We start from the raw sequence: 18,094 nt of genomic DNA, 5'->3' as shown, positions 1-18,094 counted from the left end.
CTATATGCCAAGTGTGAATGCCAAAGGAAAGAGGGTTCTAACGCGGAGGAGGGAGGCCTCGGCATTAGGCCAGGACCTCTGTGTGGCCTCCGGGGCTAACACAACGAGGCAGAGCCATTGATTCTATCATACCCAAAGGAAGGGCTTCCTAACAGCCAAACGAGTGTGTGATGATGGAAAAGGCTACATCCCGAGAGGGCGAGCCTCCCGCCCCTGAAGGCACAGCAGAGACTGGGTGACTGTCCAGCAGGGATGTCTTGGAGGGAAATCAGGCTCCAGGCCCTTCCAACCCTGAGACTCTGAGAACCCCAGACCCTCACAGGCATCCACATATGGGCAGACACAGCGGGATAACCCTGGCACACACACGCACACACTCACACACACGCGCGCACTCTCACACACACTCACATGCGCGCGCACGCACTCACACACACACACACACACTCACACACACTCATACACACACACTCACACACACTCACACACTCACACACACACACACACACTCATACACTCACACACACACACTCACACTCACTCACACACACTCACACACACTCACACTCACACTCACACACACACTCACACACTCACACACACACACACACACACTCTCTCTCTCTCTCTCTCTCTCTCTCTCTCTCACAGGCCCTCTGCTCCCTTGCAGACCCACAGAGCTGACCTCACTCTCCCAGCCGCATGCATGTCACCCCCTTATCAGCCGCCTCCTACCCTTGCTCCCTGCAGGCTGGTCCTGAGTCCTGATGCCACGCGCTGCACTCTGTTTGAGGAACTCAGACTTGAGGCCCCCCAGGCCCCGAGAGCCTTTTGGGGAGGAATCAGCTTTGGGCCCAGAGCTATGGCTGCACAGGAAGAGGGGGAAAGGAGGGGGTCTTCATCCGGTGACCCAGCATGTCACCTTCCCTGGCCTCCCACCACAAGGGACCTCCCCTCTACCCAGAGGCAAACCCTCCTTGCCCTTCTGGGGACTGGAGGCCCCAAGTTCCCTGCCACCCTCCCTGTCCCCAGGGGCTTCCCTCCTTGGAGGTGAGCCAGGAGGATGACCTAGGCCTGGAGTGCCTCCCCCCCACCCCCCATAGCCAGGCCTGCTCCACGGGGCTGGGCTCACCTCACTTTTCGGTAATCATTAAGCTTCTTGCTGATCAGAGCTTGGTTGGCACAGCCGGGGTCCTGGAGGAGGGGAAGAGAGCGCAGATGCGGTCAGTGCCCGCACAGCCCGCCACAGAACCCATCCCCAGCTCCTGCCTCAGCCTCGCCGCCCCTCTCCTCCACCTGCCAGCTGGAAGGCACAGACCCTGGAGCGAGCAAGACCAGGGCTGTGTGGCCTGGGTCATCCACTGAGCTTCTCTGAGCCTCAGTCCCCTTGGCAGTGACATGGGAGGGGTGTCGCCACCTCAGGGTCTGGGTGCAGAATTACGCACACAGCACTCCTCACAGTCCTGCCCAAGGCCCAGGAGAGGTGGCCCAGGAGGGCAGCTATCGTGGTCAGGAAAGCGGCTTGGGACCCTTGACCATGCCTTGCTGGGGACAGCCCAGCCACGCCCCCCAGAGCAGGGCCCAGATCCCAGGCACGCTCCTCCTTGCCGGGAGCAAAGAGACCATGTCCCGGGGGCCAGGGGTAGGGGTGGGGGGCGGGCAGAGCCTGGGTCAGTGGGGGGCTATGTCCCCAACAAGAGGGTCTGTGGCCCAGAGGCTGGGCACTCACGGCCAGGCAGAGCCCCATGCCCAGGCCCCACGCAATCTTGTGCAGGTGCGTCCAGATACTTGTGTGCGGGCACTTGGCCAAGGAGGGGCCGAGTGGAGCGGAAACACCAGCCCGGGCCCCTGGTGTGCAGCTGCCCAGGAAGGGGCGCCATTTTTTCCAATTCTCCAGAGTCCCTGCCAAAGCCTTGGCTCAGGGCCTGCTGCCCGCTGCCAAAGGCCCAGCCTCCTGGCCTCCTCCCAAGGTCAATGTGTTCATGTCCCTGCAGACAGGCCAGTCCTGTCAGAAGGGCCAGCCCCGGTCCTGGCACAAGGACACCTCATTCTGTACCACATTCTGTAGGAAACGCACACACACCCCCACTGACCTGCGGCTGGGGCTGACCTCTCTGTGCCAGAGCCTGCGCTCATAACAATAATTAATAGTACTAATCATGACGATCATTCCTAGAGCTATCGTCACTGCCCGCCACGGCAGCCTGGAGACGCAGGTGCTCTGCGAGCCACCGTGCGTGTCCTCGTCACACCAAACCCCAGGTGGGCACAGCGGTCAGCCCATCTAAATGGCAGGGGGAACCGAGGCTCAGCGTGATGAAGGGAGGTCCCTGGCAGGTGAGCGGTGGCCCTGGGGCCCGCGCTGGCCTCCCTGGCCCCGTGCGGGCTGGGCCGGGCCCTCACCTCGCCCTCGGCCCTGCTGTTCTCTCGGATCGCTCTGATCCAGCCCAGCATGTCATCCCGGTCCTCAGCCTGAAAGAGATATTCACAGAAGTCAGCGGTGGTCAGCCGGAACACGTGCCTCCTCTTGGTCTCGCTGTAGGAGATGTCCACCAGGCAGGAGCCGATGCAGACGGGCGCCGCCTCGTCCTCACCTGCGACGGCCGCCGCCCCCGCCGCTGCTGCCGGCCCGGGCTCCCGCCGCTCCTTGCTCAGCGAGAGGGAGCGCGCCCGCAGCGCGGCATACACCCGCTTCCACTGGCGCAGGCCGCCGCCCGCTTTCTGCAGGGAGACACAAGGAGGGAGGAGATACGGGGGAGGAGGAGGGTGTGAGAGGACAGGCCGGCCTTCCCGCCCCAGAGCGCCGGGGGGCGGGGCTCGGAGCTGCAGACACCCCACGGCCTGCCAGGAGCCCCCCTGCTTCAATTCACTCCGCGGGAACCTGGGGCAGCCTCCTGCTCACAGTCCCCAACTCTCTCAGCTCCCCGCCTGCCTGGACACCCCACCCCATCGCTCTCAGTCTCCCCAGAGGGTCTGTAACCTTAAAGCCCAGCATCCTTAAAGCCCAGCATCCTTAAAGCCCAGCATCCTTAAAGCCCAGCATCCTTAAGACTAGGGTCAACATTCGCCTGGCGTGGCCATGACTGGGAGAACCAGTAGGGGCGCTGGGAGGGCAACTGGGCCCCCAGCATGAGCCGCCTACATAAAACCCTCATAAAGCCCTTCCTAGTCCACATGTGCTCCCCTTCACAGCAAAACCCGTCAGGAGTGTCCACCACACTCGCTCTCCCCGCTTCTCTGCCTCTCACTCAACACTCCACACAATCTCCCTTCCCAGGAAAGCCACTTTCAAGGCCACTCGGGTCTCCCATGTAGCAGCTTCCCGGCCCTTCCCGGCCCTTCCCTTGGCCTCTCTGCAGCACTTGGCCATGCCTCCCCTCTTCAAACCCTCTCTTGGCATCTGGGACCCCCACGGTCCCGGGTTTTCCTCCCAATTCCACTGGCTCCGCCTGGCTCCTCCGCTGGCTGCCTCCTCTACACCAGTGGTTCCCAACAGGGGTGCTCACCCACAGCGGACATCTGTCTGGAGACATTTGTGGTCGCCATCCCTGAAGTGCTATGGCACCTGGTGGGTAGAGGCCAAGGGTGCTGCTCCAGCCCCCGATGCTCAGGAGAGCCCTCACAACACGGAACCGTCCGGCCCAAAGGTCGATGAGCTGAGGTTGGGACCCTGCCCTAAGGGTGGGAGCTCCGGGACTTTGTCCTGGGCTCCCCTCTCCCTGCGTGCTTCCCAGTGACGTCACTTGTCTGCCGATGGTGATGCCCAGCGTCCCCTCGTCCCGTCCTGTGCCTCCCCTCCCCTGTGCAGCATCGCCACTTGCATGCTCCTATGGGGCAATTGATTTTCACCATCAAACCTGCTCTCCACCCCGCCGCCCTCATCTTTTCCAGCTCGGTAAATCGACGCAGCTGCCCAGAAACCGAAAGGTGCCCTTGACTCCTCCCTTTTCCTCGCCTCTGCCGTTCAACCCATCAGAAAGTCACTTCTGCTTCCCTAACATCACCTGTCCCCATCATTCCTGCTAACACCTTGTCGGCGCCATCAACACCTCTTGCCTGGACAACGGCACAAACCTGCCCAGTCTGCAGTCTCACCTCCCACAATCCGTTCCCCGCCCAGCAGCTGCAGCCACAGTTTTAAAATGTAACCGAGGTCATGTGTCTCCCCTGCTTAGCACCCTCTCATGGGTTCCCACGGTCTTGGAACCAAATCTAAGGACTTTGTGATCCGGTGCCTCCCCCGCTAAACCCATCTTCTCCCTCCCTCCTCCTTCCTCACTGTGTCAAGCCACAGGGCCTCCTTCAGGGAACAAGCCATGCCCACCTTTCTCGAGGCCTTTGCACTTACTGTCCCTCCTTCTTTAAAAAAAAAAAAAAAGAGGGAGAGGGAGAGAGATAGAAACATCAATGATGAGAAAGAATCATTGACCAGCTGCCTCCTGCAGGCCCCCTCCTGGGGATCAAGCCCGCAACCAGGGCATGTGGCCTGACTGGGAATCGAACCGTGATCTCCTGGTTCATAGGTCGGGTAAAACCACTGAGCCACCCCAGCAGCCAGGCTGCGCTTGCTGTTCCTTCTGCCGGGAGCCCCTTCTCTCACTTCACGTGGCTGCCCGCTTCTCGCCCTTCAGGTCTGAGCTCGAAGGTCCCCAACATCCCCTCTTCAGGGAGACCTTTTTGATCAGTTTTTTCCGTAGGCAGCCCCACCACTCCCGACGTAAAGGCAATCACACCAGCCTGTCTGACTCCCCGTCTGAATTCTCTGATTCATGGTAAGATTCTGAGAGCAGCAAGCTTGTCTGTCCCCTCAGACCACATCCCGCATCCTAGCGCCTCAGCAGACCCAAGGTGAGCGCTCATCAGTATTTACCGGATCAATGAATGGATCCTCCTCGGAGCACCCTGAGGGCAGGGCTCCCATCTCAGCCTGAGAGCTCCTCTCCTCTGGCCGGTGGCTGCCTCAGAGCAGCCCTGCCCACCACCACCGACCCGGGGCCCCGGGCAGGACACAGCAGGGCCCTCCAGAAGCATTTTAATGTCGAAGTAAGGTGGTGATAAGGCTGCCCTTCTGAGACTGAACCAGCTAGTGACCTTGGACAAGACAAGCCCTCTCCCCTGGCATCAGTGTTCCCTGTTGCTAAAACGAGAGGTGAACTAGCTGGTCTCCAAGGTCGCATCCAGCTCAAGTGCTGCGTCCGTGGCTACAGGGAGAGGTCACACCCTCTTCCCTCTGCCTGATAGTCAATGTCTCTGAACAGACTGGTGTTGAGGGCGGGGTGGGGGGGGATGGGGCACCTAGGAGAGGCTGCGGTTGTGGGAGAAGCCAACATCTGGATGGCAATCAGGACCCTGAATGGACCAAGGGCCTGAAACTGCCTTGAGGGCCCCTCCCCTAACTCCCAGGCCATGGTACCTAGGTGACGAGGGAGACTGGGTTCTGGTCAAGATGGGAGTGGAAGCCCCTGCTGTCCAGAGCTGGTCAGTGAGCAGAAAGGGGCCAGCTCCTCTCCCTGCCCGGGAGACACCGTGGGTGGGCTTCAGGGGCCACCAGGAGCCGGGGGACAGGCTGCCTGGCAGGCAGGAGTAGCCGTCCTCAAAGGTTGGGCTAGAAGGGGCTGTCTACACCTGGTTGCCCTTCCTCAGCCACACAGCTGGCCCCTCCTAGTCCCCAGTCCTGGTCTACAGCCACTTGCTGACTCTCCTCCTTGGCCCCCACCCCCCACTTCCTTTCAAGGTGCGGCCCGTCTCTTGCCCTCTCCCTCTGTGCTCCCAAACCTGGCTGCAGGCGCCGAGCACCCCGAAGGACCAGTGCCCTCCGAGGGGGCCTCCATCCTGAGCGCCACACCCTCGGAGCCTCTGTCCCCGGAACACCTCCACCCTGGGACTCCACAAGCCCCCGAAGCAACCTCTTGGCTTCTTTCCCCAAACCTGTGCCTCCAGTGCCCGTGGCTCAGGGCAAAGTCCCACTACCCACCACCCCACAGCCCAAGCTGAGGCCCCGGGAGCCTGCGCTGCCTCCCCCTTCCTCCCTCACCTCCCAGCCATCAGCAAGCCCGGGCCTTTCTTCCCCTTGAATCTCTCTAAATTGTCCCCTCCCCTCAGCCCCATGGTCAGGGCCCCCATCCTCGCTCACCTGGACAACAGCAGTGGCCTGGCCTCTTCCTGTCACAGGATCAACACTTACCTCCGGGCCTCATACACCCTCCACCTAAATCCCTGCCAAGGCTTGCCCTGAGGGACAAGGCCCCCCGAGCAGGCACCCAGCTCCCCCACCGTGGCTTCCACCTCTCGCCCTGGCTCCCAGCCACCCGCCTTTCTCCAGACCATCCAGGAGGGCATCTCCCCTGTCAGACCACTCTCCCCCTGCCAGCCTGGTGGATTCTCCCACATCCTTCATGTCCCACCCACCGCTCTGAGGCTCGGGTCACCTACTACATGCCATTGCCCTGGACACCCCCATCATAACCAGCAGGCACTCCTAACTGTTATGCAACTGAGCTATTTCTGCTCGTCATGAACCCCAGCAGGGCAGGGCTGGCCTGGATCCCTCACTACGAAATCCCAAGAACCTCACTGAGAACCAGGGCGGGCCACACCCTTCGTCATTATCCACGGGCTGGATGGGGACACAGATAAGCCAATCCTGCCTGGATGACACATCGGCCCCTGGAGTAGAACACGGGTGTCTCCATCTTACAGGTCAGAAAAGTGGGGCTCAGAAGACAAGAGGCCTTCTGCCCAAAGCCTTATGCTTGCTATGTGGCCAGGCAGGAATTTAAGTCTGTCTGACCCAAAGCTTATCTTCTTTCCAGGTACAAGACCCCTAGGAGGCAGGATGGAAAATTCAAGTAACAGCAATAAGCAGAACAGCCCCCCGCCCCCCACCCCACCCCCATGCCAGGCACTGGGTAAATCCATCTCCTTTGATCCTCAGCAACAGGCGTATGAACTAAGGAATATATTAGCTCCGAGTACAGACGAGGGAATTGAGTCATGGGCAGGTGAGTCACCTAAGCTTCCCCAGCAATTTGTGTTGCAGTCAAGAGACAAGCCCAGGTTATGGTCACCACTCTTCTCAGCCTTGCCTGGGCTGCTGGTGCGGGAGGGGGAGGGGACAGCAGTGGGGCTGCCTCTCCTCCCAGCTGCTCAGCCATGGCCCTGGCCTGGAACGGAGGTTCAATCTCCACAGGCCAGGGGTCCCGCCTTCTCCTCTTCGGACCCTGGTTATCTTCCCCCACCCTGCACCCCCAGGCCCAAGCCCCTTCGTCTCTCACCTGGATCTCTATGGCAGCTCTGAACTGATCTTCTTTGGCCTCCACGGTGGCCCTCTCTAATTCACTCCCCAGGCAGCCATGAAAGAGGCCCCGGGGCTGTCAGTTGCCCTTAGGATAAAGCCTGAAACTTTTTCTGGCCTTGAAAAGGCTGACCTCTGCTTTCTTTGGGGGCCTCAGTCCCCCTAAGAGAATCGCCCTGGCCTTGCTCCCTCGTCTTCCATGAACATGAACGGCCATTTTGGGGTGCTCTGCCTACCAAGGATCGCTGTGACTGGTCTTGTCAGAATCCCAAGCACAACTTAACCGGATCCATCCCACAGACCAGATCTCTTTTTCGTGAGTTCGTTAGGTCCCCAGAAGTTTTTCCCGGCATCTAACCTCTACCCCTCCTGCTACCGCCTCAGCCGGTTCTCTCTGGCTCCAGAGGCTGTGGGGTGAGGAGCGGAGAGTTCTGCCGGAGCCAGCTTCCATCCATCTTCACCTCATTCCTCCAGCCATCTTACCTTCCCCTTGTTGGTGAGGACCTGCTTATAATACAACCAGCCTTCTCTCCTGATATCGCTGAGGGTTGTGTCCGAGAGGTCAGAGGTTGAGTGTCGCTTAGAAGGAGCGTCAGCCTCTTCGGAAGTGCCCCAGCTATCCAAGGACTGCAGGGAGACAACAGAGGCAATGTAAGGCGGCTCCCACAGTGCCGGCCTCTCGGGAGCCCCATGGACCATGCACAGCCACCAGGGCCGGGTGCATGCCTGTGCTATGCCCTGCTGCTCCGTGTGGCCTCGTGGCCTCGCTTGCCCTCTCTGAACCTCTGGGTTGAGGTCATGAGACACATGTGCTAGGGAAGCCAGAAAGGAGGAAAGGCTCTGACCAGCAGACCACGTGCCTCACCACGCCAGAAAAGCCAACCTGCAGCCGCCCGTGATTTTATAGACATGAAGAAATTAAGGATACAGAGGAAGTAATTGTGTCAACACAGAGTTAAATAAACAGAGGAAGTCAGAGCATCAATGAACACAGAGTTAGTGGAGCAGGTAGTCATGTCCACAAAGGGTTAAGCAGAGGAAATGATAGTGTCAACAGGACTCCAGCCACAGAGAGACGCGCCAGGGGGAGAGGCAAGCAAGCAGAGGCTGTTACAAGGGATAAGCCGGGTGGAAACACCATCCAGGTGCCGAATGAGCCGAAGACGGCGCGCGTTGGGAATCAAGACGGCTTTTCCAGTCCATCCAGAATGAAGGAGTTAAGGCCATTTCAGCATTGGCCCTGTTTCCCTGGGTTCTGAGGCTGGGAACTCTACCTTCTCCATCATTCTCAACCTTGTGTCCCCGCCCTGCCCCCCTACTTTTCGGAGTCCCCTGAAGACACCGCTCAAATACGGACCGAGTGCCTCCCTAGTGCGGGCACTGTTTCAGGTACCCATGGAGATCAAGCAGCGAACAGACCACATAACTCCCTGCCGTCATGGAACTTACGTTCCAGCCGGGAGACGGCAGGAAAGGAGAGGGGTGTATAAATTACAGGACATGACAAGTGCGAAGGAGAAAAACAAACTTGCACAGGGAGACATAAATGTCAGGGGTGGAGGCTGGAAGCTCAGGGGCGGCCTAAAGAAACCTGAAGAAAGTAAAAAAGTGAGTCACCCGGCTGAGGTGGGGCTGAGGAGAGGGCATTCTAGACGGGGAAAGACTAGTGCAAAGGCCGTGGCTGGGAGGGTGCGTGGTGCCTTTAAGTGATGACAGAGCCCACAGAGGAGGGTGGGTCCCGTGGTGGACCTGAGGGTGGGTGGGTGCAGGGAGAAAGAAAAGGGCAGGGACCAGAGGAGCCCATTTCAGATGACAGAGGCCACAGGCCTGGACCCTAGGCCAAGGCCCTCCCAGCACTCCGACACCCTCGCCTGCCCACACACGCCACTCACCCCATCAGTAAAGAAGCTTCGGAGCATCCGCAAGCTGGGTACTCGGTTTGGCAGGCGCCTGGGAAGCAAGGACCGAGAGTGAGGGGTGTGGGGAGCACAGCTAGGACCCGAACCACCGAGCCCCAAGGCTCAGAGGCCGTCCAGGGCTCGCTGCCCCGGTGTGTGAGGACCCCAGGGCTGGGAGCCCCGCCACAGCCCAGGCAAGCTGGCTGTGATGGACCCACCCCGTCCTCACCGAAGAGCCTTGCCCTCGTCCCGGAAGGTGTTGAGCCCGTCATCGCAGGACTTGGAGCGCTCCGTGGTGATGGCCAGCAGGTAGGAGGAGCGGCGGCCGGCCTTGATGCTGCCTGCAAAACGCCCGCATTGGGCCAAAGGTCAGTGGGGCCATAGGCTGGGGGCTTCCAGGGAGCCCTCCTCTCTGGGCAGGGCCAGGAGCTGGAGCCAGCGAGAAGAGGTCAGGCATCCGGTAGCAGGCCCAGCAAAGACTGTGGCAGCGAAGGGGAGGGTGGGGATGGGTGTGGGGAGCACTCACTGCAGTCCTTGGAGTAATGGCGGCCGAGGGCAAAGGTGAAGGTTGGGGAGGATGGGCTGGTGCCCAGGACGGGAGCCGAGTTCATGGCACTGGAGACCACAGCAGAGGCGGGGACGTGCTTGGCTTGTAGGTCAATGCTGGGGCTGGTGGGCTCATCTGCGAGAATGAAGGGAGTGGTGGGTGAAGGTGGCAGGAAGCTGAACCTGCCTGTCCCCCACCCCCAGCCTTGCCTCTGGGCCCAGACCACAATCCCAAGGCCCCTCAAGTCTCCAGGGCCCTGCTGACAACATGCCCACAGCCAAGGGTGCCCACCAACCAGACTGTTACCATGGAGGCTCGGCCCCTGCCTTCCCCAGCACACCAAGGGCACCCAGGCAAGGGGTTGAACTACCCTTCTTAGACCACGCCCCTGAGGGCAGGGGCTGTGTCGCCCCAACCAGACTGGGAGCTTCTTGGGGATAAAGACCGTCTCCTGCTTTAGCTGCAGGCTCCTCGAAGGGAGGGTTGTTTCCCCCTCAGACTGGGAGTAGTTTGAAAGCAAAGATTTGCCTCCCTCTCAGGCTGGGAGCTTACTAGGGCTGTGTCTGCCCACTCAGACTGAGGGCTGGCTGTGGGGGGCCTGGCTGTGGGGGGCCAGACCTGGGGCTCCTCACCCTCATTCCCACAGCTACACTCCCGTGAGCTCAGGAGCCTCGGCTCCATTTCTCAGCTCCTGGCTTCCAGTCCCATGACTCTGCATCCAGTCTTTCTCCCAAGCCCCTAGACCCAGCCCAGCTCACCCTGCTCCCTCACACGTGCCTCCGATTCAGCAAACCCGAGACCTTTCCTTGCCCTCCTCCCTCCCATTTCCAAACGGAGGCATCACCCTCCAGCGAGGCAAGAAACCTGGGAGTCGCCTGGCCTCTCCACTCTCTTGTCTTTCCCTTATCCAACATCTGTCCTAGAGGCAGCAAACTTTCCGTGTTCCCTCTGCTCTCAGGGTAAGGTCCAAACTCCCTGGTCTGACAAGGCCGCTGCACACCCATTCTGACAATCTGGAGGGGCATCCTGCCCCTATCATTTCAAAGTCCTTGCATACTCCAGTCTCTCCCCCTCAACATTCTTCCCCTAGCTAACTCCTTCTCCGTCCTTCTAAGCTTAGCCAAAATCTCCTTTCTCGAAGGTTCTCTCCTTGGCCACCATCCCAATCTAGGCTATGTGGCCCTTCCCTGTCTCCTAGAGCCCCCTGTACCCCCATCACACACTCATCCCACTGGATTGCTCTTGTCTGATCATTCATCCCCATGTTGGGCCATACACTCCAGGAGAGTGTGGAGCCTAGCACAGTGCCTGACACAAATACTTGCTAGATGGATGAAAGGTTGGAAGATAGATGGAAAGAACAAAGAATGAAAGAAACAAAGAAAAGATAGAAGGATGTAAAGAAGGGTGAAAGGAAAGACTGATGGAAGAGTAGAAAGAAAAAAGAAAGAAATGAATGAATGAACAAAGAGAGGAGGGAGGAAGAAAAAAATGGATGGATGGATGGATGGATGGACAACGAAATAGGCTGATTCCATCAACACCCAACCCAGAGCTTTCCCCATGGTGAGAAGTGGGTGGGGTACCACAAGGCACAGATAACCAAGTCTCCCAAGACAGCCCCCTGCACCGTCACTCACCAATGAAGGGGATGGAAGCCAGAGAGTCTTCTGTAGTGGCCAAAGGGGCCACCTTCCTGCCCGGGCGTTCCCCTCGCCCACTGGTCTCCGGCTCTGGGGACTCGTCACCAAATCCACGGTTCATCTGTCTTGCAGGGGGGAGCTGGACCTTGCGGCCCGTTGGCGGCTTCTGCCTCAGGACCACCTCATCTCGATGATCCTCGGCGGGAGGCTCCAGGGCCCGGGGGCTGGGTTCTGGCCGACCAACCCTGGGTGGTTCAGAGGCCTCTGGCAGGAACGGTGCAGAGGACTGGGCCAAGTTGAAGGTAGGCAGTCCTCCGAAGGGTGAGTCCCGAAAGGAGAGTGCATGCAGGAGGCCAGTCCGGCGCTGGAATGATGGGCTGTAGCTCCGGTACCCAATGTAACCCATGTCGTCCAGGCCCTGCCGACCAGGTGGGGGTGGAGCCTGGGGCCCGGAGAGGTCTCTGGATGGGCAGGCTGGAGTGCGGGCCGATGGACGCTGGGAAGTCCAGCCACAGCGCTCGAATCGGGGTGACACCAGGGCCCCTGGCCCCAGTGCCTCAGCTGAGTGGGTGGTCCGGCTCAGGTAGTCGTCTGAGCGAGCTCGGTGCCAGCCCTCCTGGCCCAGCTGGCTCAAGGCACCCTGGGAGGTGGAACAGGGCCACGGGTGGCGGGCAGTCATATCCTCTAACCGGTCCTGGGAGGCACTGCGGACCCGAGGGGGCATGGCGTGGCACCGTCTCTCCCCCGCCCTGCGGGGGACCTGGTTGGACAGCCAGTGTGACAAGGCCTGCTGGCACTCCAGTTTGCTGGGGAGCACCCGGCTGCCAGGCTCCGGGAAGGCACGGGGTGTCCGGGGCTCTGAGGGAAGGTGGGGGAAGGCACCAGGGCTGGGGCGGGGCTGGCTCATCCCCAAAGAAGGGTTGTCCGAATGGGTGCGGACAGTAGATGGGACGCGGGGCCCCGGGTCACTCCAGGCAGCAGGACTCCGGGGGTCACTGGGCAGTGCTGAGTGGGGCTCAGGCACCATACTGGCCCAGGCAGAGATCCGGGCTGGCGGGGCGTAAGTCTTGCGATGGTAGCAGACGGGGGGCGGCTCTGGGATGCTCTGGGCCTCTCCAGAATACGGCTCGTTCCCTCTCAGGTAGGCATCCTGCGAGTAGGCCTGGCGGGGGACAGAGGCAGGTGAGCAGGGCTGGACAGGTCCCACAGGGCCGGGCTGCAGAGGCCCTGGGAGCTCAGGATGACAGGGAAGGGGACCAGGCAGGAGCAGTCCTGAGTGGGTGGGGGAGGGAGGGCGTGCTCCAAAGACAGTGGGTGGAGGTCAGAAATAAGAGGCCTTTGCGAGTCACACACACACACACACACACACACACACACACACACACACACACACTCACTCACTGGAGAAAGAGCCAGGATTTCTCTAAGACTTATGACAAGGACTGCCCTTAGCCACAAACATTCCGACATCTGCTTTCTGGAGTCCTCCCCCCTGCTGGCCTCAGCTGCCTTCCTGCTTCCTCATGTCCAACAGTGCCCACAGAGCTGGGAAGTCCCACCAGAGACCAGTCAAGGTGGCAAATGACAGAGAAGGAAGCCGGTTAAGGGGTGTGTCTCGGGGGGAAGAGGGGATGGTAGGCAGCCAGAAAGCCCAGCTGTCCAACCTTCCCCTGGATGGGGAGCTGGGGGCCTGGCCCTGGGCCGCGGGGGTGAGCAAAACCAGCTCCCCGCCTGCTCCCTCCGAGCCAGGTTGGGGGAGGGGCCAGACTGGCGGAGGGGCCCTGGGCCACCTTCTGCCACCCAGGCCTGGAATTTGGCTCGAGGAGCTGAGGCTGACGCTGCATTGCTGGGGAGTGACAGGAAGTGCCGGTGCCCAGGAAGGCCAAAAAAGGAGGCAGCCCCCGGGGACAGCAGCCCGGTGGCCCTACCCCAGCCTGGCCCTTGATGGGCTGCCCGGTGGCCTATCTCAGGGTGAGTATCCAAGGGTGGGAGGGTGTAACCAAACAAGCGCGTGAACACACACACACACACACACACACACACACACACACACACACACTACACCACAGGAGACACCGGAAAATACACACCCAGAAACACACTAACACAGACAGAGAGAAACACAATGAGACACACACACAAATAACTACACCTCCGGCCCTGGCACACGCATCATAGGAGGAGAGCAAGCTAACCACACCCCCGCACACTGAGCCCCTCCCGGGCCAACACGGCCGGCCAGGGACACACATACCTCTCCTTCCGGCCATCCTGCCGGCTCCGAGGGCGGGCTCCCCGCATCATGCGGGAGGCGGCAGCATCCCTCCCGCCTCCCCCCTCCCCCACCGCCTCCTCGCTAACCCCTTCTGACCACTTCGCCAGCCCCGGCCTCCGTAGCCCCCCCACCAGTCTGCCCTGCCTGCAGCTGCCCTTGGCCCCGCCGGCTCTCTGGGCTGCGGGAGGAGGAGGGAGGACGGAGGGAAGGATGGGTGTGGAGGGGCCTCGCAGCGTCGGCGGTGGCGTCAGCGGCTGCCGCGGCCCCATTGGCCTCCATCCTTGGCTCCCAACCACAGGAATGCCTGGGCCCCACCCGCTGGCGGACAGGGATAGGGGGGCCAGCGGAGGCTCCCAGATGCTGACATCTGGGGCTGCCCACCCGAGACTGAGTAGCAGAGCTCCCGGTTGCTGCCCTCCTTTCCTGCCCCCCTTGTTTCTTGCCCCCCTGCAGCGGAAGAGGGAGTGGGAGGACACGCCCTAGGCCCTGCCCTGTCACCCTCTCCAGGCTGGGGGTGGGGCACCATCTCACAGCTCGCCTAGCCTCAGCCTCGGGGTGTCTGGGCAGGGTGTTTGAGATTTGGGGGGAGCTGTGCACCTCTCTAGGCCCCCAGTCTTGCCTCTCCCTCGCCAGGAAGGGCCAGGGGACAATTGAGGTCAGGGGGTGGAGGTTCCCAGGGGGGCACGGGGCCAAGCCTGGCACTCTGACTGCAGGGATTATGAGAACACTTCCAGGGCAGAAGCCAGCACAGTGGCTCTCAGGGCCTCCTGGGCTTGGCACTCAGCCCTCCCCTGGGGGGCAGTGACCTTGGGGGCAAGCAAGCTGACATCTGGCTGGGATCCCTGAGACCAGGGCACTGGGCACTGGGCAGAGAGGGCAGCCCTGGCCTCTGGGTCAAGGCTGGGAGGGGGAACAGAGAGAGGCAGCATGTGCATGCGTGTGGGCATGTATGTGTGCATGGAGTGTGTGGGGTGAACAGGTACACATGTGAGTGCCGGATATGCTGCCTGCAATGGCCTGGTGTCTGCTGGGCCCGGTGCAGAGCTCAGGTGCGCTGCAGTGCCCGTGGGGAGGTGCTTGGACTGCGCACCATGATTGTGTGAGGTTTGGTGAGCGCGGGCACAGGGCTGGGGCTGGTGCGTGCTGTGATGTTTGTGGGCATATGCGCTGTGACAACAGCGAGCATTTCTGGTGTCAGTGAGTGTGAGAAGTTCGAGCATGTGTGTGGTGGTGTGTGCTGCACGGTGATATCTGAAGGGCGTGGTGTGGTAGTGGGTGCCTGGGTGAAGCACGGAGAGGCTGTGTGTGTGGTGGCGTGCGCTTGGTGTGGTGTGCTGGGTGCACTGGGTGTGTGTATCATGTTCCGTGGTATGTGGCGTGCTGGATGAAGGGGTGCTGAGGGGTTATGCTGTGTGGCTGTGTATCTGGCGTGTTCTGCTTGTGTGTTGCGTGGTGTGTTGTGTGAACGAGAGCACACGACAGTGGGGTGGGGCATGCCTGTGTGTGGACACAGCTATAGGAGACACACTCACTTGGGGCCAGGCAGTGAGAAGGTGCGGGTAGCAGGAGTCTCACCGGAGCCGACAAAAACGTGCCAGTCTGGCAGGGCCCGCTGGGCCACTCTCCTTCCAGATACCCTGGCAGGAATCCTGTCTGCCTAGGCTGGCGCCTCCCCTCCCCCAGAGCAGCCCTGAATGAAGCAACAACTTAGCCCCAGCCCAGGGATGGGCCTGGCATCCCCGATTGGGCAATGCCAAGTTGGTGCTGCCCCCTTCACTCTCTTCTCTGCCTCCCAGAGGGGCAGATGCAGGAGGGAGGGGAGGCCCGAGGAGAAAGGCAGAGGGGACTCACCAGCTGGAGGATGTCCTCGTCCCTGGGCATGATGGAGAGCTCCAGAGCATCATCGCTACAGAGACAGGGCAGGGGGTCAGGCCGGGCTGAGGCAACAGGGTCTGGGAGAACAGGGATCCTGGTCGCCAGGGCACCCCCGGGGCCAAGGGGATGGGGGTGCAGGGACGCAGTGAGAGGGCAGAGCTACTATGGGAGAAGAGAGGCAGGGGGCGCTCACCTGTTCTGGATCAGAGCTATGACCTGGGAGTAGCTCTTCCCGATGACACTCTCCCCATTCACCTTCACCAGCCGGTCTCCTGGGGACAGGGGGCAGGACCACGTGTGAGCAGGCCAGGGCGTGTCAGTGGCCCCTCCTGAGCACCCCTGTCCGGAATGGATGACAGCGGGCGGCAGAAGCCTCCCTAACACCTGGGTCCAAGAATCCCGTCCTAACCGGAGGGCAGGAAGAAGAGACCCAGCGGTGCAATGAGCCGGGTAACTGGGGCAGCTCACCTGTGCGAAGCCCCGCCCGGTGGGCAGGGCCCTCATCCTTCACATTCTTGACGAAGATGGTGTCCATGGGCTCCAGGCGGTGCCGGGGGGAGGGTCCTGGTGAGCATCAGCCAGGTTAGCTGGGGGAGGCTGCTGAAGGTGACACCCATGCACAGCTACACACACAGAGGACACACTCAGAGAATAATCACTCACACAGACACAGACACACAGAGACCCGCACGCCCACAGGGGCACGGTGCACAGGGTCAGACAGGACGACACACTCCTGGGAGAAGGAAAACCTACACGGATGCTGAGCGGCTCCGTATGCCTCCAGCGTCCCGTGCCAGACGGAAAAGGAGACATTGTTCTTCCCCTTCTTAGCTCGCTGTCTGGTGGGACAGACACGCACACACACACACACACACACAGCACAAGACAAAGGAAAGGGCACCCTAAGAAGAGGCTGTATCAAGTCCTGCAGACACATCAGCGGGGAGAGACACCCCCATACACAGAGCATGTCCACACCCAGAGACCAGGGGAGCTGCAGGAAGGCCCCGACCCCCACACTCTGGCATCACATGGGACCCCAGCAGCCCTATTCTGCTGCTAACTGTCTCAGCCAGAAATGGGCCTCTTCTAGGTCAGTGGGCTCCTCCCCCTCCACCCCTCCACAGGCCCCTGTGATGGGGACTCGGGCAGAGAGCGTGCCCATGGCTTCCCCGCGGAAACCCTAGTGGCAGAGGAGGAAGACTGCCTGTCCAAGGAGTCCTGCCTTGAACACCCTGGGGAGCCTGGGTGCCAGTGAGGGGCCCTGCGAAACAGCAAGGGCGACAGCCAGGGGAAGGAGGCTCATATTGGAAAAGATCAAGACGCCAGGGTCCCCTTATGCCCAACATATCTGCAAGGACAGCCCTGGACCAGCTGCACCCCCGCCCCCCAGCTGCCCCTCACTCCCTGGCCCTGCAGCCCCTGTGTGTGCCTCAGTCTAGGCTGGGAGCGACTCCAGGGCAGGGGCCGGGTCTTAGAAATCCATGGCTCCTCACGGTGCCACCTCTAGTGTGAAACGGAAAGGCCCGGAGGGAGACAAATGTGGGAAAAGAAAGGGAGGAGAGAGCGAGAGAGAGAGCGTGAGCAGATGTCCGGGGTGGCCACGCAGAGAAGAGCAAAGACAGGAACAGCGGTCGAGGGCGAGGGGCACAGCAAAATCCAGGCTGACTCCTTACCTCCTCCTCGGCCTCCATTCTCTTCCTCCTGCAGGGGACAGAGAGATGGGTGTTGGCCCTCAGCCCCGCCCTCGGCAGCAGAGAGGGAGGCCCAGCTCCACCTGGGCGGGCCCCTTCAATCTCCCTCACCCAACGGCCTGCCCTCTTATCTTCTCCAAGTAGCCCAGCGCCTGGAGGCGGCGGGAGGGGTGTCCATGGGGACATCAAGTCCCAGGCAGGATTCCCCAATGACATGAGCTCTCTCTCACGCTGATCCCACCAGGTCAACATCTCAGCCGTCTGAAAGCCCCCAATACAATGGGGGACCCATGACCCCTCCCCTTGGGGAGCTCAAACCAAACATACTTACACACAGAGAGAACCCAGACAGACACAGATAAGCAGGCATGACGCGTGCAAACAGTGGCTATCAGTTCTCAGAGAATGGGAGGGCAGGCCTGATTAGCGTCCCTCTGGGGGAGGGGACTTTAAGGCCTGGAAGAAGGCACTCTGGGTGAGGGGAGTGGAGTGTGCAGGCGCTTGGTATCAGAAATAAGCCAGCATATGTAGCACTGAATCAGCTGAGCTGCAGGAGAAAGTCAACACCAGCAAGCCACCGAAGTCAGACCGAAGCATTCAAGTTTGAAATGAGAGAAAGAGGGAGCCAGTGAAGGTTCTTGAGTGGGAGAGAGTGGGTGTGAAATACCAGTTAGAGAAGGGGATTCTGGCATCTAGGTTCAGGGCTAAGAAACTGAGTCAAGGGGACCCACTGGGGAGGCCTCTGGGACCATCCTGGTGAGTGAGGGGGAAGGGCACTAGATTTGGGGGGGAAACAAATGAGAGGAAGGAGAAGGTCAGAGAGACACAGAGGGCCAGCAGTAGCAGCATTTTAGAGCAGGATCCG

General features: G+C 60.7%; 1 protein-coding gene and 1 long non-coding RNA gene across 8 annotated transcripts in view; both read right to left on the bottom strand.

The window, feature by feature from the left end:
- Positions 1-18,094, bottom strand: part of ARHGAP23 (Rho GTPase activating protein 23) — a 75,271-nt gene that overhangs the window by 20,687 nt on the left and 36,490 nt on the right. For 4 of the 7 annotated variants that reach the window (XM_059670794.1, XM_059670792.1, XM_059670795.1 and 1 more), the window contains exons 3-14: positions 17,212-17,239; positions 16,001-16,096; positions 15,726-15,804; positions 15,509-15,563; positions 11,380-12,544; positions 9,719-9,874; positions 9,422-9,533; positions 9,187-9,244; positions 7,778-7,921; positions 2,404-2,721; positions 1,133-1,194; positions 736-866 (exon numbers count right to left, since the gene is read on the bottom strand). In XM_059670794.1, coding sequence (XP_059526777.1) covers positions 736-866; positions 1,133-1,194; positions 2,404-2,721; positions 7,778-7,921; positions 9,187-9,244; positions 9,422-9,533; positions 9,719-9,874; positions 11,380-12,544; positions 15,509-15,563; positions 15,726-15,804; positions 16,001-16,096; positions 17,212-17,239 — 2,404 coding nt within the window. Of the gene's footprint in view, positions 1-735; positions 867-1,132; positions 1,195-2,403; positions 2,722-7,777; positions 7,922-9,186; positions 9,245-9,421; positions 9,534-9,718; positions 9,875-11,379; positions 12,545-13,636; positions 13,778-15,508; positions 15,564-15,725; positions 15,805-16,000; positions 16,156-17,211; positions 17,240-18,094 lie in introns of those variants that run through there. The other 3 variants (XM_059670796.1, XM_059670798.1, XM_059670799.1) reach the window with 3 other exon arrangements.
- On the bottom strand, positions 4,367-7,267 carry LOC132218916 (uncharacterized). The gene is made up of 2 exons (XR_009449321.1): positions 7,117-7,267; positions 4,367-7,080 (listed from the first exon to the last, which is right to left on the bottom strand). It is a non-coding gene; the product is annotated as an uncharacterized LOC132218916 (long non-coding RNA).

The sequence above is a fragment of the Myotis daubentonii genome, chromosome 16, assembly GCF_963259705.1.
Source record: "Myotis daubentonii chromosome 16, mMyoDau2.1, whole genome shotgun sequence".
Classification (NCBI taxonomy): domain Eukaryota; kingdom Metazoa; phylum Chordata; class Mammalia; order Chiroptera; family Vespertilionidae; genus Myotis; species Myotis daubentonii.
The sequence above is the reverse complement of the archived record's forward strand: the minus strand, read 5'-3'. Positions and strand labels throughout refer to the sequence as shown.